Raw genomic sequence first — 26,075 nt, 5'->3', positions numbered from 1 at the left:
AGTTATAGTTGGAAGTGCAAGTGGAGGCATAACTAATCAATTTCAATTTATATTCCTAAAATGTCCTTGGATCAAACGAGTATGGCTTGTTACCAATTTCAATTTGATTTGCATTTTCGTATCTTCCCTCACTATTTATCAATTTTAGGATATTTCTTTTAATCAGTATATCTATTATTTTATAATATAAAAATATTCACGCGTTCTTGTTCTTGTTAAAGCAAAATTCGAGAGATGCACACTGATCGCAATTCAACCTTTTTGTCAGAAGTTATATAAAGGAATACTTTCGTTTCTCTTTAGACTTGTCTTTTCTGGTCATATCTTCTTCTTCCTTGGTGGAGAGCAGTTGTTTAGCTTCATAGAGGTCTCCAACTCATCCTTGCTTCAATCTTCCTAGGATTGCAAGAGGTAGTTGACGTGTGCGGGGTTACCCCAACCTTTGTGGGGATGTGGTTACTAACTGTTTTGTCGTTATCCTGAGGAGAGAGGGCAGTTTAAGTGAATTGGACATTTCAGATAGGTTGGGTTCAGTACATCAAAGTACATAGGTTAGCTCTAAGTCAGGCACAGTACGTGCTTGCAATAAGGTCGACTCCAGTCCAAACACAATACATCTGCACAAACTTGGTTGGCTTGAGGTCGGCCTAGTACGCAAATACACATAGGTCGTCTTGAGGTGGACCCAATAATTCATACACAAGGTTGTCTGGAAGACGGCCTAATAGTCCATACGCATAGGTCGCCTTAAGATCAGCCTAGTACGCACATACACATAAGTCGTCGTGAAGTTGACCCAATACGCAAATACATATAGGTCATTTAGAGTTTGGTCGCCAAGGTGTATAGTTCCCATGATACTCTTACTAAAAAAGAACTTCAACGAATATCATAAATTAATCTCTTATGTGGTTTGAAAAATAATATAACAAATGATTTCACTAATATGAAGAAATTGAATTCAGTGAAAAATGTGGGATGTTATTTCCATGTTGGAGCTGCCACTGTACATGGAAATGGAGAAATAAGTGTATTAAGAATTATTTGCCCAAAACAAAACCCCTCTTCTGGCTGTGAACACAATCAATTTCCTTAACTATGTCTACAAATCTCAAATCCATAAAAATATTAAAGATTTTTAAGAATTTTTTACAATAATTATTATTATATTTAAGAATCAGTTTTTATTTTTTTTCTGATTGCATTGTATAGTTAGGTGGGACTTTCTGTTGATGTTTTTCTTATTTGGGCCTCGTGAACAATTATTTTACTTTGATCTCAAATTGGTTTTTTGTTTTTTTGTTTAACGTCGATAAAAAAATGCTCGTCAAATATTTATGGGCTTTAATTGGTATTAAACCCCCTTTTTATGGGCCTGGTGTTTCACTGACTCCCATTTCCCTTTTTCGTTATTCAGCTTTAATTTTACTTTTTCATAATGAACAAATTATCCGAATAAAAATTAGTTATTATTTACATTTATTCCTATTTACTTGTTCTTGTTGAGAATTTATGAACATTTTAGTGGTTTCTCGTATTATGACGCCAACAAAACAAGATGTGGACAAAAAATTGATCGACATTGCATAAAACTGAATAATGCAGTTTGATTAATGACGTCAAAAGTATGACGTAATAAAACACTGACTATGAGAAATATAGATTCTTCATGAATACTCATGTAATATGAACACAACTTTTCATGGAGGATTTGCGAAGTCAATTTCCCTACCGTCGAAATAGTTCTATCACGTTTTTTCCTCTTTTTAATACTTAAGAAAATATTCATTTAAATACGACGAGTATATACAAAAATTTCAAGTATGATAGTAATGAAAAAAAATTAAAATTACATATATAACCAAAATATTATTTAATTAAAGCATAATTAATAATCAAGTAATTTTTTTTTTCAAAAAATAAAACTATTTTGTAATATTCATAACCTGACGATAAGTGAAGTAGTTTAAAAATTTTGTTTTTCATCTTTCAACCTCCATTAGAAATCGTCACTCCTTTTGTGAAAAGGTTATAAAAAAGAGAGTTAGATCTATTTTTGTTTCATTCTTATATGTATTAATTTTCTTCAAAATTTTAATTAAATATCAATAAACACACGTGAGCGAAGTGCATGCGTGAGATTTTTTTTTTTTACCTTGCATGAGTTCACACTAAATGATGCACACATTCTCTTTAATACTAAAATAGATATTCACATTTTTTTTAATAAACGTATATTCACATTCCCTTGAATTTGAATAGATATTAACCTCCCTTATGTTTTTAGTAAATGATCATAAATTTTTACAGCTTTAATAGTGTGACACTTATTTTTCTCATTTCATTCATAAAATTAGATTTTCTTTTATTTTACGTATAGTAAATTGTTTATTTTTTATATGTTAGATCTTATTTAAATATTGGTCAATGCGATATTTTTTAATAAAAAGGGAAATTAATATCACTTTATTAAAGTGTAATATATTAAAAATATAAGCATATAAAAATTTAGAAAGAATACGACTGTGATTTAATCGGGTTTAAGCAAGGTGTTCTGATATCATATTTCCACGAATACGATTCTTAAGAATAAAAATAGAGAAACACAGCTCCCAAATTCCAACTTAAAATATAAATTTTTTTGTTAATACTTTTTTTAAGATGATTAAAAATAAAACGCGATATACGTTGAATATTTTGTGCTAAATATATTTTTAAAAATACTTGTATGTGAACTCACTCATGTAGTGTTTAAATTAATATAGTTAACAGTGAAGTTTATTGAACAGTATGTATCCATTATCCACATGGCTGTTATTGATATAGTTAAAAACGTTAGTTAACTAAATAACTGTAAACTAAACGTGGAGAAATAAGTTTAATAAAGAGTAATAATACTAAACTATTGTAGAGTAGAGCTGTCCCTCAAATTGTGACAGTGACCCTTCAATTTTCAATACTTAGTATGGAGAAGCAGAATAAATAGTAACCAAAAATGGATAAAAACATGCAAAAACACGTTTTAAACCTTTTCTCATAGCCACTAATAGCTGGAAACTGATCCCACGGTGGGAAACACCCAGCTCCTGCTTTCTACAACAGCAAAACCTTTGCAACTTACTATCCAAATCACCTTTTGCTTTCTTGTCACATTCATAAAAAAGTTAGCAACTACTGCTGTAAGACACCAATATATCTAAAAAAAATTATATATTTATCCTGCACTTTGTCTTTTAATTTAACAGAAGAAAATACAAACTAAAAATAATAAATAATTTTAGAAACCTATTTAATTTATTTCACACGTTATTAAAAAATTACATTAACTATTATTTGTATGAGTTGACAGCAGCTTATATATTTAAATGACAGTATTACAGTTTTTTACAAATGAATGACGTGGGTGGACCCACCCTTGTCGTGTGGTGTGCATGAGCGTGTGCGCGTCGTAGCCTCGTGCGTGGTTCAAGCGCCTCATTCTCCTTTTTTTTTTTTTTTATGCATACCGAAAAGCTATATATATGTGTATGTATGCCCTGTTGAAATTAATCAAAGAGTTGTTTGTTTCTTTTATAGTTGCAATAACTATAATATTTCGTGTGTGATTGTAATAACTGTCATCCTGACAGTTTATATAATTTGTGTATTGCTGTTGCAGTTAATAAGAAAATTTTTATCCTGTTTTTCTCTGCATATTGTGTGTGTGCGTGACCTGTAGTGTTAGACAGTTCCAACATAGTGGTATCAGAGCACGGTTATTACGAACCTTGTTGTGAAAGAAGAGAAGGGCGCATAATTGTTAGAGTGTGCAGCCATGACCACTGCAAGTATCATACCAGGGAACTTGCCTGTGTTTGATGGGCAGGGATATGAAGATTGGTGTGTGAAAATGGAAGCGATTTTTGGCTTTCAAGAAGTTGAGGAGATTGTAAAAGAGGGCTTTCAAGAACTCCCTAAAAATGCAACGGACGATCAAACATACGCATACAAAATGAACAAGAAGTTGGACTGCAAAGCGAGAGTTCTCTTACATCAATGCGTTTCCATGAACATTTTCCAGAAAATCTCCAAGGCCACCACAGCAAAGCAGATTTGGGATGTGTTGAAACAAGCATATGGCAACGCAGGGAAAACTAAGAAGGTGCGTTTGCAATCGTTGCGAAGACAGTTTGAACTCCTTTCTATGACTGATCAAGACTCAATTGCGGAATATTTCAACAAGATCCAAACCATTGTGAATTCTATGCGTGTTTGCGATGACAATGTAACGGACATTCAACTCATAGAGAAGGTTCTCCGAACTCTAACCCCAAGGTTTGATCACATTATTGTGGCCATCGAAGAATCCAAGGATCTAGAGGCAATGTCGATTGAAGAATTACAAAACTCATTGGAAGCACACGAACACAGAGTTGTTGACAGGAAGAATAATGAGAAAGTAGTCGAACAGGCGTTACAGGCCAAAATTGGCCAAAATACCAGAGGTCGTGGTGGTTGGACTCGAAGAGGTCGATGGAGATCGAGAGGAGGCAGAAGTGGAGACAGAAATCATGATTCTACTTCCCGTTCCTCTCACATTAGCAGTGACAGGAGAGGAGGCACTCAATATAGAGGAAGAGGAAGAGATAACAAGAAGATTGTAGACAAGAGGAGAATCCAGTGCTACAATTGTGAGAAATGGGGTCACTACTCTTTTGAGTGTTGGCAAGATAATGATAACAAGAAAGGGAAGAAGACTGAAGAGGCAAATTTGGTGCAAGAGGAAGAAGGGTCTGATTCAGATCCAGTCTTGCTAATGGCAACCACAGACAATGATGAAGATTGCACATCCTGGTATCTTGATACAGGATGCTCCAATCATATGACTGGGAATCGTGACTGGTTAATTGATCTTAATCCACATGTGAAAAATAGTGTTCGGTTTGCAGACAACAGCACTATAATTGCTGAAGGGATTGGCAAGGTTGTGATTACTCGGAATGATGGGAAAACAGCGTATATGAGTGACGTGTTATATGTCCCAAACATGAAGAATAATCTTATTAGTTTAGGACAATTGCTGGAAAAGGGGTATGTGATGAACATGCAGCAAAATCATATAGATATTTATGATTCTAAGCAGAGACTGGTGATCAAGGCACCATTGTCCCGAAATAGAACGTTTAAAGTGCACCTCAATGCTACAGCAATTCAATGTTTGGCTGCCACTAATGTTGAGGAGGAGAGTTGGTTGTGGCATTATAGGTTTGGCCACCTTAATTTCAAAAGTCTGAACAAGTTAAGCAACAGTCAGATGGTGTGTGGTATGCCATCATTACGTTCTCCCACGAAACCGTGTGAGGGATGTTTAGTAGGTAAACAACCAAGGAAGAATTTTAAAACTGTTGCTCAACACCGATCACGACAACCACTTGAAGTGGTTTATTCTGATGTATGTGGGCCCTTGGATACACCTTCGTTCAGTGGTAGCAGATATTTTGTCACCTTTGTTGATGAATTCACAAGGAAGATCTGGTTATATGTGATAAGAGAAAAACGTGAAGTGTTCCAAATTTTTGTAAAATTTTGTTCACTGGTTGAAAGACAGGCAGAAAAGAAATTAAAGATCCTTAGGACAGACGGTGGAGGTGAATACAACTCCAAGGATTTTTGTGACTTTTGTACAGAAAAGGGAATAGTACATGAGATAACTGCACCCTACACACCACAACATAATGGTCTGGCAGAGAGAAGAAATAGGACCCTACTAGACATGACTAGATGCATGCTAAAAGCAAAAAAACTCCCACACTGCTACTGGGGTGAGGCAGTAAGCACCGCTGCCTATCTCTTGAACAGGTGTCCCACGAAGAAAATGAAAACTATGACACCAGAGGGAGCATGGTCTGGAATCAAGCCATCTGTCCAACACTTGAAGGTCTTTGGGTCAATCTGTTACAGGCACATTCCGGATGAAAGGAGGAAGAAATTAGATGACAAGAGTGAGTCTCTTATCTTGATTGGCTATCACCCAACAGGAGCCTACAAGTTATATGACCCAAGGAAACAACAGGTAGTGATAAGCAGGGACGTAGTTGTGGACGAGGCAGCAGCTTGGAGTTGGGAAACTGATGCAGTCCTACACATTCCTTGTGTTCTGGAAGACAAAGTGGTGACTTTAGAACCTAATACTGCTGGTGATTTTATTAGTGGTGATATTGTAGCTGATGACACTAGAAGATCCCATCGAACACGATTTCCTTCATCCAGACTTTCTGATTATGAAGTCTACAATGATTCTGAGATAGCAGATAATGGAGAAATGGCCCATTTTGCTTTTATGGCGGGTGCTGAACCATTGGATTGGAAGCAGGCTATTAACATCAAAGAATGGAGGAGTGCGATGCTTGAAGAAATTGAAGCTATCGAGAGAAACAAAACCTGGGAGCTTTCAAACTTACCTCTCAACAAACATCCTATTGATGTTAAATGGGTGTTTAAAGTTAAATTTATGCCAGATGGATCTATAGCCAAACACAAGGCTAGACTTGTTGCAAAGGGGTTCCTTCAAAGGCCTGGTATTGACTACACTGATGTGTACGCACCAGTAGCTAGAATGGAGACTGTACGCTTGGTGATTGCTATGGCTAGCCTTAACAACTGGAGAGTATGTCAACTTGACGTGAAATCAGCCTTTCTTAATGGCCCTTTGGAGGAGGAAGTCTACATCAAGCAGCCACCTGGATTTGAAATAAAGGGTCATGAATCACAAGTTTACAGGCTAAGGAAAGCATTATACGGTCTTAAGCAAGCCCCTAGAGCTTGGAACAAACTAATTGATTCTTTTCTATTCAAGGAAGGTTTTACCAAGTGCACAGTGGAATTTGGAGTCTATGTGAAGGTAACGCAACTACAAAATCTTTTACTGGTTTGCCTCTATGTAGATGATTTGGTTGTTACTGGGAATTTGGTGGCAGACATTGAAAATTTCAAGAGAGACATGAAATCACAGTTTGAAATGACAGATCTAGGCACTCTGAATTATTTTCTCGGTCTTGAATTTGTACACTGTCGTGAAGGGATATTTTTGCACCAGAAGAGATACACTTGTGAGATTCTAAAAAGGTTTGGCATGGAGGATTGTAACCCTACATGCACACCAGTCATGGCAGGCTTGAAGCTGACTGAGGAGCGAGGTGCAAAACCAGTAGATGTAACTCTATTCAAGCAAATTGTGGGATCTCTTCGATTCCTATGCAACAGTAGACCGGATATCAATTATGGAGTTGGTCTTGTTAGCAGATTCATGCACAATCCGAGAGTGCCACATATGGCTGTAGCTAAACATATACTAAGGTATTTAAAGGGTACAATGGGATATGGTCTACTGTTTCCTAAAGGGGATAAAAGCACTTTAGTTAATCTGGAAGCTTTTTCTGACTCTGATTGGTGTGGAGATAAGGTTGAGAGAAAGAGCACCTATGGTTATTTGTTCAGATATGCAAATGCACCAATCTCTTGGTGCTCTAGGAAGCAAAACGTGGTGGCTTTGTCATCCTGTGAGGCTGAATATATAGCAGCTGCAGAGGCTGCTAGTCAGTGCTTGTGGTTGGAAAATTTACTGGATGAACTTAAGGTGAAGTGTGCAAGACCTGTGCAGTTGTTTGTAGATAACAAATCTGCAATATGTCTTTCCAAGAATCCAGTTTTCCATGGCAGAAGTAAACATATTGAGACCAAATTTCATTTTTTGAGAGATCAAGTCAGCAAAGGTAGAATTGAACTGGTGCATTGTGGTACTGAAGAACAGGTTGCTGATATTTTCACAAAATCTTTCAAACAGACGAGGTTTGAAAGATTGAGAGAGTTCTTGGGTGTAAGGTGTTTGGACTCTTTGATTAAGAGGGAGTGTTGAAATTAATCAAAGAGTTGTTTGTTTCTTTTATAGTTGCAATAACTATAATATTTCGTGTGTGATTGTAATAACTGTCATCCTGACAGTTTATATAATTTGTGTATTGCTGTTGCAGTTAATAAGAAAATTTTTATCCTGTTTTTCTCTGCATATTGTGTGTGTGCGTGACCTGTAGTGTTAGACAGTTCCAACATGCCCCCCATTTTCCCTTCAAGGACTAACTAAGCAACACAAACACAAACTCAGAAACCAGACACTGGAACAGAACAACCCCATGGACATTTTCACATCTCCTCTCGACCACGACCCAGAAGCATCATGCGAAACAGATTCTCCGACAACTGTTCAGAGTAGTGGGTATTCAGACGAGGAAGTGATACTGGCGTCGTCGCGGCCCAAGAAGCGAGCGGGGAGAAGAGTGTTCAAGGAGACCAGACACCCCGTGTACCGGGGAGTGCGACGGAGGAACAACAACAAGTGGGTCTGCGAGATGCGGGTTCCCAACAACAACAACTCACGGATTTGGCTCGGCACCTACCCCACGCCGGAAATGGCGGCGCGGGCGCACGACGTTGCGGCCCTCGCGCTCAGGGGAAAGTCCGCCTGCCTGAATTTCGCCGACTCCGTGTGGCGCCTGGCGGTGCCTGACAGCACAGACGCGGAGGAGATACGGCGAGCGGCGGTGGAGGCTGCGGCGGCGTTTGTGGATGAAGAGGTGAGCCAACAGCAGAGGAGTGAAGAAATTGAAGAGCCACCGCGACTGCAACAAGAAGAGATGTCGGAAGAGTTGCATGATTTGCTTCTGCGAATGGCGAACGAGCCTTTGATGTCTCCTCCTCCTTGTGTGAGAGATGGTAGGGATTGGAATGACGTGGAGATATTTGATGCAGAGGTTTCACTGTGGAGCTTTTCAATTTGACGCGTACCTACTACACTACACTTCGATCAACTCCATTAATGAAAGATAGTACCTTTTTGGTGTGGAGTCAAATCCAAGTCTTGTTTCACTCTGGAGTGTGTGGTTAGGGTATGATTGGAAGCAAGAGCACCTTTTTGTCTGTGCATCTGATTTTTTCTGTATTTTTGAGGAACAAGGAATTTGTGCATACTAAGGTTCTAGTTGGCACTCGTTTATGTTTAGGGAACATATGTAGTTACAGTTGTCTGTGTTGGAGATTTTAATACAGGTTGCAGTAATAAAGCTATAAACAAAACAAAATTATATTAATTCCCACGTGGTTAATATTTTTTAGTAATGATTAATGTTTTATCGATAGATTTAACTCCTACATCTCCTGATCCGTACATTAGTTGTAATTAAGAATGGACGTGGCAAAGAACCCCATTCATGGTTATCGATGCCACCTTTTGACTAAAGGCACGTACGGTATAATAGTATTACTTATTTTTCAAATGAAAATTGTTGAATAGTTTTTTTTTTTTACACTTATACCTATGTGTTTTAGTTTCGGTTTTTATTATTATTTTTATTTGTTTTTCATCTCTTAATTTTGTACATTTTGGCATCTGTCTGCCAATAACTTCTCTCTTGATAAATTTAATTGTAACAACGTCGTTATAATGTGTAATTAGTAAAATTTCAAATAATTGCTGAAGTATACTATTAAAGTTTCATGTTCGGTAATATGAAGAAAAAAATGTATTATAAAAAAATTAATAGTTGATCTGAGTGTTAGATATATAGATAACTTGAGTAGTCTATATTACCACTCCTACTCCTTTCTTAATCATGCAAATGAAGTCATAATATTATTATTTATATTACAAGTAATTTTATTGAGCCATCTCTAGTAAATAACATACTTTTATACATGTTTGGAAAAGATAAACATCTCGTGCATTTGTATTTTAGAAATTAAATAATAACAAAATTTAACCAATAAATTGTAAATAATGCATCCTTCAAAGTGTGAGCAATTTTAAGAATATTAGAAAATTTGTAACATGCCTACAATAATATTTATTTTCGTAATAAAAGACGTTATGAAAACTCAATAGCCAATAACTAATCATATTATAGTAAATATAACAAATTATATATATATATATATATATATTATGTAGTTATTATTATTATTGGAAATATAGTTAAAATCCACATTTTTATAATCATAATAAATATATATTGACATTAATATATTAAATTAATCCAATTAACATATCAATCATAATAATTAAAAGGTAATTAATAGGTACTAGTAACAATTATCAAAGTATTAAGAATAAAATAATAATGAAACGTGCACACCTAACAGTTAAACACCTTATGAACTATTATATTATATTGCATACACATAAAAACATGTGGTTGTCCGAGGTTACAATAATTTCTCCCTCCCCAGCTGACAAACGGTCTTTAGTTTAGATGAGTGCTAAACATGTGTTGACCTGCAACTGAGGGTAAAACTGCCATTTCCAATATATATATATATATATATATATATATATATATAATTTTTTTTCTTCATTTTACTGTATTTATTGTTTTAACATATGTTTTCTCTCACTCAAAACAAATCTCATTAAATTTGAAACTAGATAAAATTTGTTTTCACTGGAAATTAAACTCATATAGTATATTGTTTTTCTCAGCTAAACTTCTATATATAAACATTTGAACAATTAGACTCCGAGATTAGTACATTAATTTTGTTGTATCATATCTTTCGTACTCATATACTTCTTTTTAAACTAGCGTTAGAAGAACAACACTTCTAATATTTCTTGCAGAGTGATGTTTTTGTTTTAATAAACTAATTTAAGAGAACAAAACTTTGTGATATAAAATGTGAAAACATAAAATAAAAACTATAATATGCAAAAAAAAAAATACCAATAACTTAAATCGGGTTTGTCAATGTCAAAATTCTTTATTTTCATTGATTTTTATTTATATCTATATTAAATAACGTATAAAAAGAATAAAAAATATTTTCCTTATACTTTTTCTTTCTCTTAATGATTTTATTTAAAATTAAATTAATTTCTTAAGCTATGTTCTTACTTTCGATATGAAAACTCTACTTTTCATATATTTTTTCTTATGTGAAATTAACATCACATTATTTGTCTTGATATTTTGTATGTTGTAATTAACATCAGTTGTAATTTAATTAGACAACAAAAAAAATTACTTAAGTTAATATTATCATACTAAATTCCCAAACCAATTCTTAAGATCGTTATCGATATATCAAAATTATTATTATTATTATTATTATTATTATTATTATTATAATAGTTATTTTTAACATTATTATTAATTTTTATAATATTAATATTATTTTAATTAATAATAATATTATTATATTTATTATTAATATACTTTTTATTATTATTACCATCAAGATTTGTATCGTTTTTATTATTATTATTATTATTATTAGCCTAAACATAGGTCAGTTTGCATTGTGGATGTATTTTTTAAATATGCGTAATATTATATTAGTAGGTGATAATATTGTAATGTTATTAAGTTAATATATAAACTAAACTAAAATATATCAGAACATAGAAAAAATAACCATTAATAAATAAAGAAGAAGGGAAGGAGTATAGATAGTCGATTTTATAAAAACTTATAAAAATAATTGTCAATTTTTAAAAATTTAATAAATTATTATATTTAAAAGGTAAAATTGGTATTTTGAAATATGGACACAAAAAGGATAATTTCTTTGTATATTGTTATAGATTATTATTATTATTATTATTATTATTAGTAGTAGTAGTATTAATATTATTTGTATTATTATTATTATTATTATTTCAATTAATAATAATATTAGTATTTGTAAGAATAATGCTAATGATTTTATTAGTATCATATAGCAAAATGTTTATAAATAATTATTTACTTATTTTAATATTTTAATATAACAAAATTATAAACTAATATATAATATAATTAATATATATATATATATATATATATATATATATATATATATATATATATATATATATATATATATCAAACTTATTACATATAATTAATTCTTAAATTTAATCATTGTAATAATAAATATAAAAAAATCATAGATAAAAATATTTGTTGTTAATCCAATATTTCATTTGCGAGATAAAAGAGTTATCCTTCTATCTCAATAATAGAATAGAATATGAGAAATACAAAAAAATAAGTTTGTGTCTAACTTCTTAGTTTCTCTAAAAACAAAAAATATTTGAGAGTGAAAATATGTTATTTTTACTCATGTATTTGTACCTACATGTATAACTGTTTTAAAACATCTAATATTAATGTCATGTTCTATTTATTTTGTACACACTATATATACATTTTATTTTAACAACTATTCATACACATACATTTTACTTTAATATAATATATAACTTAAAAGTTTATAGTAAATTTTAATCTTATAACATCATTAATTAATTAGCGTCAAAATTGTAATTTAAAACAACAAAATTTATATCAAAATACTATTTATTAATCTTATTATTATTCCCATTGATATTATTGTAATTATTATTATTTTATTAGTACAATTCATTATTATAATAATAATAATAATAATAATAATTATTATTATTATTATTATTATTATTATTATTATTATTATTGGTACTGGTATTAATAAATGTATATTTATAATCCATTATTTTACTATAAAAAATAATATTTATTTTTAATTAGTTTGTTTTAAAAATATGATAATTAGTTATTTAATATTTTTGTATCATTAAATTTATTATTTAAATATTATATATAATTTTACATTATTATAATCTTTAAATATAATTATGTAAATAAATTATTTATTTAAATATAATAATTTAATATTTATTTTCTTAATCAAATTAAAAATAATAATCCGTAAGTGTAAGACTAGTTTAAATTAAAAATTTGTATAGGTGGAATTTTTATTTAATTTTTTTTTCTACTGAAATTGGAAGACGGAAAGGGCACTTCATGTTTGTCTATTGGGCTTAAACAAGGCCCACATGTGCCCTCACTCGTGTCGACATGCCACTACGACAACACCTGCTCCATGTGAATGAAAACCCTAATCAAGGTCCATCCAATGGTCTATGTTGAAAGTGAGTTTCTTATTCAATCCAACGGACCCAACCCACGGATTTAATATTGAGAAATAGTTTGATTTTTCTGTATTTTATTTATTAGTTTATGAAAGTGCCCTTATAGAGAAAGGAGCCTTTCCATGTGTACTGTCCTTCATACTGTCGATTTTTTCTGTTCCAGTTCCAGCCTCTGCATATCCGTTAATTATCTCAAAAACCCTATTTCCCCAAATCGATGATGAAAGGTTCAAAACGTTTGGCTGTGTCAGAACCCAACCAGGTCGATACTAACGAAACACCGGTAAGTATGTGACCGCACTTTAATTAATTTTATTCATGTGATTGTTTAACTGTTTTCTTGAATAAAAGAGAAAATTGTGTGAGCTTCTACTATGAGAAGTGTATTTATTCATTTAATTTTTTTTGCAAATTTATCTAGTTTTGTATGTCCGCACAATGGGTTATAAAGATACTTGCGATTAGCATTCCAAGAGTGTCTTCGTATTTTAGAATTCAATAATCGCGGGCAACACAGATTCAAAAGGAATAACTATGGGAAGTGGGAGAATGGTTGATAGCTGTTTGAAAAACTGGTTATTTCAAACGTACTTCTGATTACTGACTATCTTTGTCTGTCAGCCTCTCTGAAGTCATTAGGTCATCAGTCGCAGGGTTGAGGGAGATGGGTAGGAATTAGAGCTGGATCGTTTCCGTTTAATATTTTTCACTTTCCTTACTGGTCTAGTTTAAGCCTTATGCTCATGATAATTAAATTTTGAGTATTGGTTTTTAAGTGTGTGACTTTTGATGAGTGATGACTGTCATTTACGTTCTCAATTCAATTTCTAAACGTTGGGTTTAAATGCAAGCAGGAAATTTCATTGTCAGACAATGAGATTTGACACTCCTTATTTATGGAAAACTTTTGAAGATTTCATATAAGAAAGAATAATTGTCCTTATTTTACCTTCATTCACAATTATGCAGTTCCGGAATAAAAGAATAATGGAAGGATCCCTCTTTGATGTTCATAGGGCTGAACCATCTCAACACCCACGACCAACGGTGACTGCACCATCATTGGATATGAAACGGGCAGAGTCATCACAGCAGCATGTGAGAGCTTTAAATACCCAGTTTGCAAGGTTCATCTTTTATTTTATATCAAAGTTTATTTTTTGCGTGATTCCCACATTTCAATTTTTTTTCAATGAGATTTATACCTTGTTCTGGACTTTTGGTTTGGCTTACTTGGTGGTGGTTGTTATAAAGCATGTTGTCTTTATAGTGTTAACATAGTAGTCCAGGTTTAAGGATTTTCATTTCCATGATTGTGAATGTCAAGTTGGCTCTTTCATAACCTCTCTCCTTGTTATGCGGTATCTTCCTCATAGTTGGGTTCAAATGCAACTAAAGAATCATCCTGACGAGCTTTGGGAAGATGGTGTGAGAGATTACTTAAATCATGCTTCAAGCATTATGGTAATTCCTTAATCGATTTGGTTCACTCAAATCACATGTCACTTGTATTTAAATTCACTTGGTTTTACTATCTGTTCTCTATTAATGTGTTGTTGAAGGTACCATTTTATAGGAAGCTGATCCCATTTCTAATAGTATTATTACTTCCGTGTGCATGTTGTTGCACTGAAATAGATCCATGCACTCTAACAGACATGCATACATTTATATGAGAATACTGGAGTTCTACATGAGAAGTAACCTTTAGTGGTAATAAAAACATCATTTCTGTTTGTTCTACTAGTTGTTGACGTTTGTTTTTTGAGCAATGACAAGTGTAAGATGCTTTCTTGTTTTGGACCTCCTATTTATAATATAAAACTTTCACCTCTTATCCGCCTCTGAATTTACTGGTGGATTAGCGGCTATGGCTGTACAGGAGCATCTTTACTTGGCACTTCTTTCTCTTTGTTTCTTGCTCCTCTAATTCTTCGAGATATATTAACCTACATGTCCATTTTTTATTTGGAATTATGCTGCTGCTTTAGCCCTCCGAATTTGGGTGTAAATAAATTGACCTTGTAATCTTGTATTATTTCAGGAAAAGTTCAGTGATGTTGTCAACTGGCTTAAAGCAAATGCATCCATGGTGGAAAATTCAGTTGCTGATGCCGGTGCTGCTTTTTCTGGAAAAAAACTCTTGCCTGAAGTAGTAAACAAAGAAAATAAATCTTTTGGAGAAAAAACTGTGTTTACTGCTGCTACTACTGCTACAAATTTTTCTAGTTCATGGAGTCCTGGATTATTTTCGAGCAGTCAAAGCATTTTTGGATTTGGTAGGTCTATTCTCATTTTTAAGAATTTACCCAAATTGTCTTCTCATAATTTTGCATTGGTTGCATTTGGTGCTTGAATGTAACAGTCTGAAAGTAATTGATTTTTTGTTCAAAAACTCTCTTAGAAAGCTAGCAAAAAGTAAGTGATTATTTTTCAAAAGTAAACTGAACTAAACGTCCACCCACTCCATTAATATTACTCACTATAAAAGCTGAATAATTTTCAACGTGGGTCATGTGATCATTAACTAACTTTCAATCTTGACTATCCATGTGTCATTCTATTATTATTTAACTTTATAGTTCTCACATTGTAAAAGTGACAATTGCTTTCATTAAACATGTCCTATATATATATATGTGTGTGTGTGTGTGTGTGTGTGTGTGTGTGTAAAAAATATGTTTTAGTCCTTCAAAATATCATGAAATCTGATAGTGGTCGCTATTAAGATTTAATGCTTTTTTTGCTCTATCATTTTTTAAGCAAAGCCAATTGTCTATCAGCTTTACAGGTGCTCACATAAATAATGAAAAAAATCATATTGAATTTGCTAGTGATTTGTAAAATAAAAAACCTTTGGACAAATAAAAAAAAGGTTAACAAAGTCAGGGTTTCATGCTTATTAACCTTTGTACTTATTTTATCCACTTCACTGTTACACTTTAAACTCAGGCACAAAATCTTTCCATTTTTAGGTAACCAAATTTCAGCTCCTTCTAACCCCAAGGCTTCAGATGACGTAGATGAAGGTGAGCATTCAATTCTATTCTCTTATTTCTTATCTTTATTTCTTTTAGCAATTATACTTGTATTTTTATTTTTCTGTTTTGACCTTTCTGGTCCCTTCTTTTATTGTCGGAGGTGTTCTTGGTTATATATTTATAAATGAAGGTTGTTTCCTTTTCTTGGTAGCAGGTAGGTGGTGGTGATAAATATATTTCTGGCTATAGATATATTTTGTATGATTGTATGTTTACCTTAATATGCAATGCTTTTGAATTGTGAAAGAAACTCTTTATAAAGAAGAAAAGAAGTGACGTGTTATTTATTCCTATAAATTGAGCTGGTGCTTCGTACAGTTGTCTTCTTCATTCTTATGTATCTTGAAAGAGATATAGGGAAACAACTACAAGCGGTTACCTTACATAAACTCTAACACCCTACAAATAATTACAGGAATAAAATAATTACTCTTCATATCCCTACGATATCTTATATAGAACTCTAACACCCTACAAATAATTACAGGAATAAAATAATTACTCTTCATATCCCTACGATATCTTAATATCAATCGTTACAATATCAATAGTATCTTCTTGTACCTGAATACTCTCCCTCACGTGAGTGCTTGAATATTAATCATTCCCACCTTGAATGCAATTTTGCAAAATGATGTTGTGAGAAGTTCTTCCATAAACAAATATATGGATGTAGGAAGCATTTATAACATCATTATAGTTTTTCTTTGATGAAGTGTAGGTGTTTGGTCCTATCATGTTGGACATCTGAATCAAAGATAAAAACTACGGGGTTTGATTTGGTTCCATTTGATAAAAACTATGTGTGAATCAACTGTGCGATTCTGTTGTATAATTTGTTATTAGTACTTCCAGTCTTTATCTTTTTGACATGGCAGCCTAAGGATGTATCATGATCGATAATTTTATTCCCTAATATTAAATAATTTGTTTACACATATAAGCAATTTTTTATCAGCTAACGAACTAAAATAAATATAAAGGTTCGAAGGGTGCGTTTTACAACAAATAAAAACTAAAGAAAAGAGGTGGTTATTTTGTCTTTATACATTGTGGCATAAATACTGTATAACCTCCATGAGCTATATCTCTCATAAGCTTAACAAACTCGTTTTGCATATGTATGTACGATATTATTTTAAATTCAAAACACTAACATCAAAACAAGTCCTTTGTATTATTTCTTTCCAATAATATTTAGTTTTGTTTTAGCACTTTTCTATCCCTAGGCCAATAATGTAATGTTCACACCAACAAGACAACTCTTTCACCTCCCCTTTCATATGTTAAACATATTGAGCTATTGTACCACTGATTTATAGGCATGAACTCAGTAGGCACACTGAGTTCTCCTCTTGTACACACAACTCTCACATATGAGTGTCAAATCACAAACAAGATCCAATTATCCAAAAAATTTCAAAAGCCAGTTATCAATTATTTTTTCGGTTCGGTTCGGGTTATGAACAACACTATTGGATAAGATTTTGAGTAATACTGATAACTAATTTGTTGTCACAAAACACAGCCTGAATGTGCTTATCTTTAAGCCATTAAAAATATTTTTCAGCCATACCAATTCACGCACACTTATGTCATATAGCTTAAAATTCAGCCTTCACATCTAAGAACATATCCTAATGTAGACCTTCTAACAGTAATAGACCCAACATAGTCTGTATCATTATACATCTCTATATTTGATCTTCGTGAACTTGTCTTTAAATACTAAAGAATTCTATTTACAGCTTGTAAATGTATTTGTCGTGGCTCATGCATGAATTGGCTGACCAAACTTGAAGCATAAGCTATTTTTTGTTGAGCCTGGACTAAATGAGCTTTCCTCCATGTCTTTGATATTGGCCCTTATTTACTTCAGACCATCTTCATCACTCCAAATACAATGGTTCTGTTGTATAGGTACTTTGGTGGCCTTGCAATCAATCCTACACATCTCTCTGAGAAGGTTTAGAAACATGTTTCCTTTAGGAAATAAAGATTCCCTTCATCTCAAATTGTGCAACGATATTTTCATTCAAGATCAACTTCTGTTCTCATTGAATTCTGTGACAGTCATGTCGTCACGTAGTATCACTAAATCAGAAATTGTAAGCTTAAACAAACTTTCCCATAATAGCCAATTTTTTTGCCCTTATTTGCACCAGCTTAGTTACATTTAGTAATATTCATGACATTTATAAAATATAACTTCTCTTAGAATGAAGTTATGGGATGATGAGTAAAATATTCTTGCTGTGGCTTAGAGAATGAATTGGAGCAGCCTAGCAGCCCATCGGTTAAGAAGACAGAAGAGAAAGGTGTAGTTGTTGTACATGAAGTAAAGTGCAAGCTTTATGTGAAGGTACTCTTTTATTAGTTTTAATTTATAGTGATATCTACTGTTGTTTTGGGAAAGCATTTTTTTATTTTTCTGCCCTTGCTCCGATTCAGTTTGATCTTGTTCTGTTCATTCCAATAATGTTGTTTACTGTAACCCTTGGTATGTTCAGTCGAGTGATCCAGCAGATAAAGATGTATGGAAAGATAAAGGAATGGGTCAACTGTCTATTAAATGCCAAGAAGGTGTCAGCAAGGCTACCAAGGAATCTAAACCTACCATTGTTGTTCGAAATGAGGTTTGTTAATGTTACGTTTTTTCTAATGCTTATATATACTACTATTATTCAGGGAGTTGATGTAAGTAATCTGTAGTTATAGTTATTTAAATGAGAAGTTCACTTACTATTTCCGTTTGTTAACCTCCTGCAGGTAGGAAAAATTCTTCTCAATGCCTTATTGTATCCAGGAATCAAGACAAACCCCCAGAAGAACTCTCTTGTTGCAATATTTCATACTACTACGGTAAGCACTAAAATATTGCAATTGAACTAAATACCTGTAGAGATGGTATGCATGCAGATACTGAAAAATATTTTAATATTTATAATAGAAAAACCACTGTGTTGGATAAAAACACTTGAAAGTTTTGGAAAGGGAAAGGAAACTTGAAATGTTTTAGACTACCTTACAGTGGATATAGGTCTACAAGTCAGTTCAATATGCCTCCTCCTAAGTTAGTGTATTTTTCTATCTAGTTGCATTGTGATGGTTGTTATTTTAATATGGTCTCTTGATTTTGCTTCTTCAGACTTCATCTTCTCATTTATTTATTTAAGCATTTTTAAATGGAAATTTTATGTGAAACTTGGGTCTTTTGTAGGGTAATGCTGACGGAAGTGGGGATAGCGATAGTGTAGTTGCACGTACATTCTTAATCCGAATGAAAACAGAGGATGATCGAAATAAGCTGGCTTCAACAATCCAAGAATATGCTCCAGTATCTTGAGAGTATTGAAGTCATGATGATTATTGCGCTACTTTGAGCCATTTGAAGTAAAGGATACTGAATCCATGTTCAAATTTTCCTTTCACAAAAATTATTTTTGTAAGGTGTTATTTCTTAGATTCTCTGATTCCAAGCCTTGTGTTTGGAGGCTGTTGCTTATGTACCATATGAGAACACTGTAGTTGCCTTTTGTCGGATAAACTACCTTAGATCAATGCAATCAATCTTCTTCGTTAAAGATGATGCTGCGCACATTATACCTTGACGTTCTATTTTTTTCAAAGAATTATCGTGTGTTTGTTTCATATTAGATAAATGACATTTTCTTATATAAAGTTATAATTGAAATTATTTTAGCTAAACATCTTGATTTGTTGAATATAGTACTTACCCCACTTTTTTTTCTCTACATTGTTAGCAATTGAAGCAATAGTAAAAGGTGTATGGAGTGGATACCCAAAAAAGCCCAACATTTGTATTTTGGTCGTTAACATTACAAAATCATGTTCCTTTTTTTAACAAAATCATGTTACTTTTTAAGCTATGTAGTATGACATTCTCACTGCTATTCAATAACTTGTTTTTGAAGGAAGACGCCCCTTTTTTTTATGATGTTTATCAAAACTGTAATACAGTAATACCCAACACAAGTACCATTGGACATAATTTTCTTTTTTCAATCAAAATTTGTATTCATCTTCATGTTTGACATAAGTTAGTTAATGAGATGCCACATACTAATAATATTTACAATATTATATAAAATCACCTGCTGTTGAAAATAAATTGAACGTTGGTGCACTTATAATAAATGGTTGTTGAAATGTTTTTTAGCTTATGTATTTTTTTATCACTATGATTATTTATATGGACAGTGTTATACCTAATAATACCAATTCAGTAAACTCAGCCCATGTGACAATGCACACACTAAAATCAATTTCCTTGTCTCTGTTTACAAAACCATATTCAATATAATCTAGGTATAACTAATTATATTATAGATAAAGTGATTTTTTTTAATCCTCTGATGAGTATAACTTTCTTTTATCAGTATTCTAATGAGTATAATTGATTTTAGAAAAATCATTTTCTCTATTTTTTTTCAGGTAAATTATTTATGATAAATGCATTATAAATTATAAACTTTATATTATTTATATTTATATTCTAACCAAGTTTACTTCTTAGACAATAAGTATATTCAAATTATTTTTGAAATATTAAATGTAAAAATAAATTACATAAATTATCCACCTCTGCGTACATTGCATACATAGTGATAAGATTTGATGGTTTTTGCGTGAACTTTGACGTAATCTTTGATTAAAATAATTTATTTTATATTCAAAAATAACTTTGACAACTAATATCACATTTACATTGATTCATGTTATGTGTAGCTTCATGCGTGAACTATATTCAAATTATTTTTGAAATATAAAACTTAAATATTAATTACATTTTAAAATAAAATTACATAAAAATAATTATCCACCTCCCTGGTCAGCGCAAATTTACATTGCATTGTGATAAGGTTTTTTTTTTTTTCGCGTGAACTTTGACGAACCATTGAATGCTAAATTAAAAGAATGTTTTAAATTAACTTTGACAACTAATAACACATTTACATTCATTCATGTTATGTCAAATCATACAACTGAAAAGGAAAATTATTAGTATTATTTATTTTTTAAAAATATTTGTCATTTAAAATCATATATTTAAATATTATTTATTTTTTCCAATGTTATGCAAATTAATATTTTTTAATTGAGACACTTTTATTATAAAAAAATTAGAATAACTAATATTGAGAAAAAAAAATTATAAAATAGGACAGAGAGATACACTTACATCATTCCATGTGCACTTTAAAACAAAGAGCTTTACGACAAAAATTTCAGTGCCATGCATTGGCATAACGTGATTCCTGTCATTTCGCTCTCACCCCAAGGACCTCAAGTCAGGGAGCATTATACGTTGTTATGTACTTTTCTGTACTCTATTTATCTTCTCTACATTACATTAATTTATACGTTTATTCACCTAAATAAATATACCCTTTCAAACTACTCTTAATTTATTCATTTCAGAGAATAATCAAAATATATTACTCTTAAAATGCAATAAAAATAATTTTTAAATAGTAGCAAGTTTTACACCTCCAAACAATAAAAAAAGTTATTTCAGGCATGACAAGATTTTTTCGGTAGGAAAGAAAGGTTGAGGTTTTATTGGTTCTCTTGCTCATCCTTTGCTCATCCTGTAAATCTCTTCCCACAAATCCCTACAACTCTGAGTTCAAATTTTTTTAATTTGATTTTTGTATTGTCTTCTCTTAAGCTTTAAAAATACATAGGGGTAGATTCAATGTTTTTTAATATACTTAAAAATATCAAAATCAATGTCCAATGTATAAAATAAAGAAATAAAAGTGATATTTCTAAAATATGTCTAATCTTGATGTTTAATTTTTTTTATAATATATTAACTTTTAAAAAATGTTCAAATTAAAGTAAAGTAAAAGAGAAATTGTGAAATAAAATTAAATTAAAATTAGAAAAAAATGTTATTATTAAACAGTCAAAGATAAACAATAACCCAATGTCATGCGGTCTTAGTTGAAAGAAAATGCAAGAGCATTTGGTAAAGTAATATATGATATAATAAGTTCTTTCTATCTCCTCATTTATGAGACAATCCTTTACCTTCTTATAATGCAAATCTCCTCCTACAAATTCTTATAAATATTATGAAGTGAACACAAAAAGTATTTATTTGGTTGTCTGCATCAAGAGTGAATGACCAGATTTGTTTATTGTTTTACTTATTGTGTTATATTAAATATTAAAAAATACAGTGATACATTCAATTTTTCTAACATTTATGACCAATAAATATATATATATATATATATATATATATATATATATATATATATATATATATAAAAGAAAGAAATAAAAGTAATATTAAAAAACTCGATTTAATCTTGATATTTAAAATATTCTATGATATATTACTTTAAAAAATCTTCAAAATTAAAGTAAAATAAAAGATAATTCATGAAATCAAATTAAATTAAAATTATAAACAGAAGTTATTATTAAGTCGACGAAGAAAAACAATCAATCATTCTCATACAGATTTCACTAAAAAAATATAAAAGTATTTTCACATAGGGATGATGAATAGTAAATTATTTTCTGTCTTATCAAATGAGAGAATCTATTCCTGCTGCTCATCCTATAAATCTTCTCTCACAAATTCTTATAAATCTTACCAAACCAATGCAAAAAGTATTTATTTTTCTGTGTCTACCAACCAACTATCGAAAATAAACGTAAACTTTTTTTTCTTATCTTTCATTAAACTTTAAAAATACAATAGGGTAAATTTATTTATTTTTAAATATTTAAAAATATCAATGTCTACTAATATTTTTAAAAAACATAACATAAACGGCGTAAAAAAAAACTCAAATAGCTTCAAGTTCATTAAAAATGATTTTATTGGTATTTGTGGGGGTTGAAAGGATCATGGGAAAGACAAGTATTTGGTGGGGATTGAGATAGTTTACCGAAAACTAAAACACAACATTTTCATCTTCCGAGGAAAATAATGTTGGCAGTCAAAGATGGGTGTGTGACCTGCAAAGTGTTTTCCCATTCATCAAAACCATAAAATTGGTAATACGTTATAAGGTTGCTTAGGTCCACTTTAGGAGAAAATAGTTTACTTGACAAATACCAAATTAATGATACAAGAACAACAAATTTAGTGGCAAATCTTGACAAGTTCAACAATAATTTTATTGAAATAATGTGGATTATGCCTGAAATTCTATTTTTTGAGAAAATAAACTTTCATGTTTTTGGTTAATAATATCATTAAAACTGTATATTTATTTATATGTCTACTTTTTAAATATGGTGATTTATTAAAGTGTTAAACTAATAAGATTATCGAAACATAGATTTATCACTTTTTTAAGGTTCTCAATAAAAAAAAGGGTTTTTAAATAAGTAATTTATTATCTTATACTCATATGATTAGTAGTGCATTCTATATTTTGGTTTTTTTTTATTAGTTGGACAATGAAAAATGTTATCGATGTAGAATAAATTTTTATACATAATATATTGTTAGAGATATGAAAAGTAATATAGTGATAAGCATGAGTAGTCATATTTGTAGTTAGTAGTGTAATAGGTGCATTGCAGTGCAGTGCATGCAGCTTTAAAATGGTCAACAGCTATAATTATTAAGCAATGCTATCTCAGAAATTAGATTCCAATGATGAATGGTGAATCCTCTGTGTTGGAGTTGTCATCTTTTTTTTTTCAGATTAAAAAACACTAAATATTATAAAGATGATGGTAGAGACGAAGAAGAAAGATAAGGTTCCGTGAAGAAGAAGAAGAAGAAGGACAGTGTTGAAATGATGAAGAGATTTTGCTGAGATCGGATTCTCTGTTGTCTCTGCTATTAGGATCTTTTTTCTTCACCACAAATTAGTTTTAATCATTCATTACACTTTCTGTCCTTTCCACTCACTCAGACCCTCATCACATGATTATCTCTGTAGACACGGATTATGCCACGTAATTACCAACTTAAATCAATTATTATTATTATTATTATTATTATTATTATAATACATTCTCAATCCACCTGGCTTTGTTATGTGTTTCAAATCCACAAAGTTGTTTTCTAATTTTGTGATGAGTTTATTAAAATAATTTACAAACTTTTCTTTTAATAATAATTTAATTTATTAATTTTCACAATTTTTTTTACTGTTTTTCCTTTGATCCAAACATAGTTATTTTTACCTTCATTTTTCTTCAAAATTGTGTTAAATAAAGTATTAAATAAACATGGTATTAGTTTCCATTTTATCTGATTTTAACTTCTTGTAATTTTAAATTAATAATGTTAATTTTAATTTTTAATTTTTTGTTGTAATTTTAAATCAATAGTAATCTTAAAAAAAAATATTTAACAAAAATATTAATTTTAATAAAAGTATCTAAATAATATTTATATAAAAGTTAAACTAAATTTAAATTTAGAAAATGATATAATTATTTTATTAAAAAAAACTATACTGAATAAAAATAATAAATATAAAAATTAAATTGAATATAAGATATTATATTTACACGTGACATTAGTGACATTAGTACTGTCACATAACACCATATTTATTTGAGAATTAAATATTTTTTTTAAATTAAAAAAGTAATAAATAAAATAAAATAGAAAATAAAAGAAATAAATAAATAATCATATCAACATATAACGTACACGATTCATTGTCCTTTATTAATTATTTAAATAACTTAAAAAAGTTAAATTAAAAAAAATACAAAAATTAAGACAAAATTAAATAAATAAATAACATATTAAAACTGAATTAAATAAATTGATGAGAATCATTGATTAAATTAATATTTAAACTATAATTTAATTATATTTTTATTAATTACAGAAATTTTTTGTTATATAGAAAAAGGTTTTAAATTAATTAAAACGAATTCAAATAAATTGTTATTAACATATGTTACAATCATATTATTATAAATATTAAGCTGTATACCTGTGTAGGAAATAATAATGTATTTAAATTTGTGAAATCCGTAACATAACTAAATTCCGTAATAAAATCATTGCATGTGATAAGAATATTAATGTTCTAACCTGACACAGACAACTTGATGGAAACTTGAACCATACTTTCAAGTATCTATAACAATATATAAAGGGGATTCCCCTTTTTGTGTCCACTTTTCAAAATACCGATTTTACCCTTTAAATATAACAATTTATTAAATTTTAAAAAATTGACCGTTACTTTTACAAACTTTTTATAAAATCAGATGTCTATGTTTCTTCTCTTCTTCTTTATTTATCAATGGTTATTTTTTTATCTGTTTTGATATATTTTATTTTATTTTTAATAAATATAATTTTAAAATATATATTAACTTAATAATATTATAATATTATCACCTATTAATATAATATCACGCATTTTAAAAAATACATACACACAGGCGCGATAGCGCCTGTGTTACGCTAGTTCATAATAATAAAATTACTATTAAACTTCTCTTTCTACACCTCTCTCATTCCACTCAATTGCTACACTCACGTGTTCTTTTTTTTTCCTTATTTATTTTCTTAGAAAAGACAAATCAAGCAGATGGACATGCAAACTCCAATGTTTTGTTTTGTTTGGAAAACGTTGGATCCACGTGCACCACCTCAAAACATGATGAAAAGTTTTGTAAATAAGTGTTCTTTTCTACTTGGTAAAATAAAATATACCTTTTCTGTATTATGCTACCAGTGTTATTAAGTCTCTTGTTCCCTAATTCTGTACTCTTATTCTTCTTGTTTAGAAACATAGGACATGAAGCAGAGAAAAATAGGAAAATAAATGTAGATATCGTAATATAACAAAAATAATAAAATAATTGAATATGACTAAAATGTGAATAAAATAAAATAGATATTATATATTCTGGGAATAAGAACAGAGAATCATGTAACAAGATTGAGTTTGCACCTGTGAACTCGAAAGTTGTGTAGTTTTTCACACGATAATTACTTCAATTATGGTCAAGGAGTAATGATATTTCTACGGGATTCCTTCTTGATTTTTTTTCAATAAAATATTCAACTAAATAAAATAAATTTC

General features: G+C 30.6%; 2 protein-coding genes across 5 annotated transcripts; both read left to right on the top strand.

Annotated features, from left to right (window-relative positions):
• The first annotated feature begins 8,168 nt into the window (after window positions 1-8,168).
• Window positions 8,169-8,813, top strand: LOC114174637 (dehydration-responsive element-binding protein 1E-like). Its single transcript, XM_028059465.1, has one exon. It carries the CDS (start codon window positions 8,169-8,171, stop codon window positions 8,811-8,813), a length of 645 nt encoding a protein of 214 aa, XP_027915266.1.
• Window positions 8,814-13,054: 4,241 nt separating this feature from the next.
• On the top strand, window positions 13,055-19,604 carry LOC114174275. Of its 4 annotated transcripts, XR_003602673.1 has the most exons (10): window positions 13,055-13,262; window positions 13,949-14,106; window positions 14,356-14,443; window positions 15,024-15,258; window positions 15,955-16,008; window positions 17,941-18,128; window positions 18,285-18,382; window positions 18,531-18,656; window positions 18,790-18,882; window positions 19,241-19,256. XR_003602673.1 is itself a non-coding variant. In XM_028059088.1 (9 exons), exons 1-9 carry the CDS (start codon window positions 13,197-13,199, stop codon window positions 19,364-19,366), a joined length of 1,041 nt encoding a protein of 346 aa, XP_027914889.1. In that variant the 5' UTR covers window positions 13,055-13,196; the 3' UTR covers window positions 19,367-19,604. The 4 variants fall into 4 exon arrangements, 3 of the variants coding, with proteins under 3 accessions (XP_027914889.1, XP_027914888.1, XP_027914890.1); XM_028059088.1 differs by lacking the exon at window positions 17,941-18,128 and having other exon boundaries at window positions 18,790-18,878; window positions 19,240-19,604; XM_028059087.1 differs by lacking the exon at window positions 17,941-18,128 and having other exon boundaries at window positions 19,241-19,604.
• Window positions 19,605-26,075: the final 6,471 nt, after the last annotated feature.

This window comes from Vigna unguiculata, chromosome 2 (genome assembly GCF_004118075.2).
Source record: "Vigna unguiculata cultivar IT97K-499-35 chromosome 2, ASM411807v1, whole genome shotgun sequence".
Taxonomy (NCBI): domain Eukaryota; kingdom Viridiplantae; phylum Streptophyta; class Magnoliopsida; order Fabales; family Fabaceae; genus Vigna; species Vigna unguiculata.
This window is presented reverse-complemented; position numbering and strand designations above follow the sequence as displayed.

Bases quoted from the DNA above. Each gene is read 5' to 3' on its own strand.
- LOC114174637 (XM_028059465.1), top strand. From the start codon at position 8,169: ATGGACATTTTCACATCTCCTCTCGACCACGACCCAGAAGCATCATGC.
- LOC114174275 (XM_028059087.1), top strand. From the start codon at position 13,197: ATGATGAAAGGTTCAAAACGTTTGGCTGTGTCAGAACCCAACCAGGTC. The intron at 14,444-15,023 runs GTAATTCCTTAA...GTATTATTTCAG, and splicing joins ATCATGCTTCAAGCATTATG to GAAAAGTTCAGTGATGTTGT. The intron at 18,383-18,530 runs GTACTCTTTTAT...TGGTATGTTCAG, and splicing joins AGTGCAAGCTTTATGTGAAG to TCGAGTGATCCAGCAGATAA.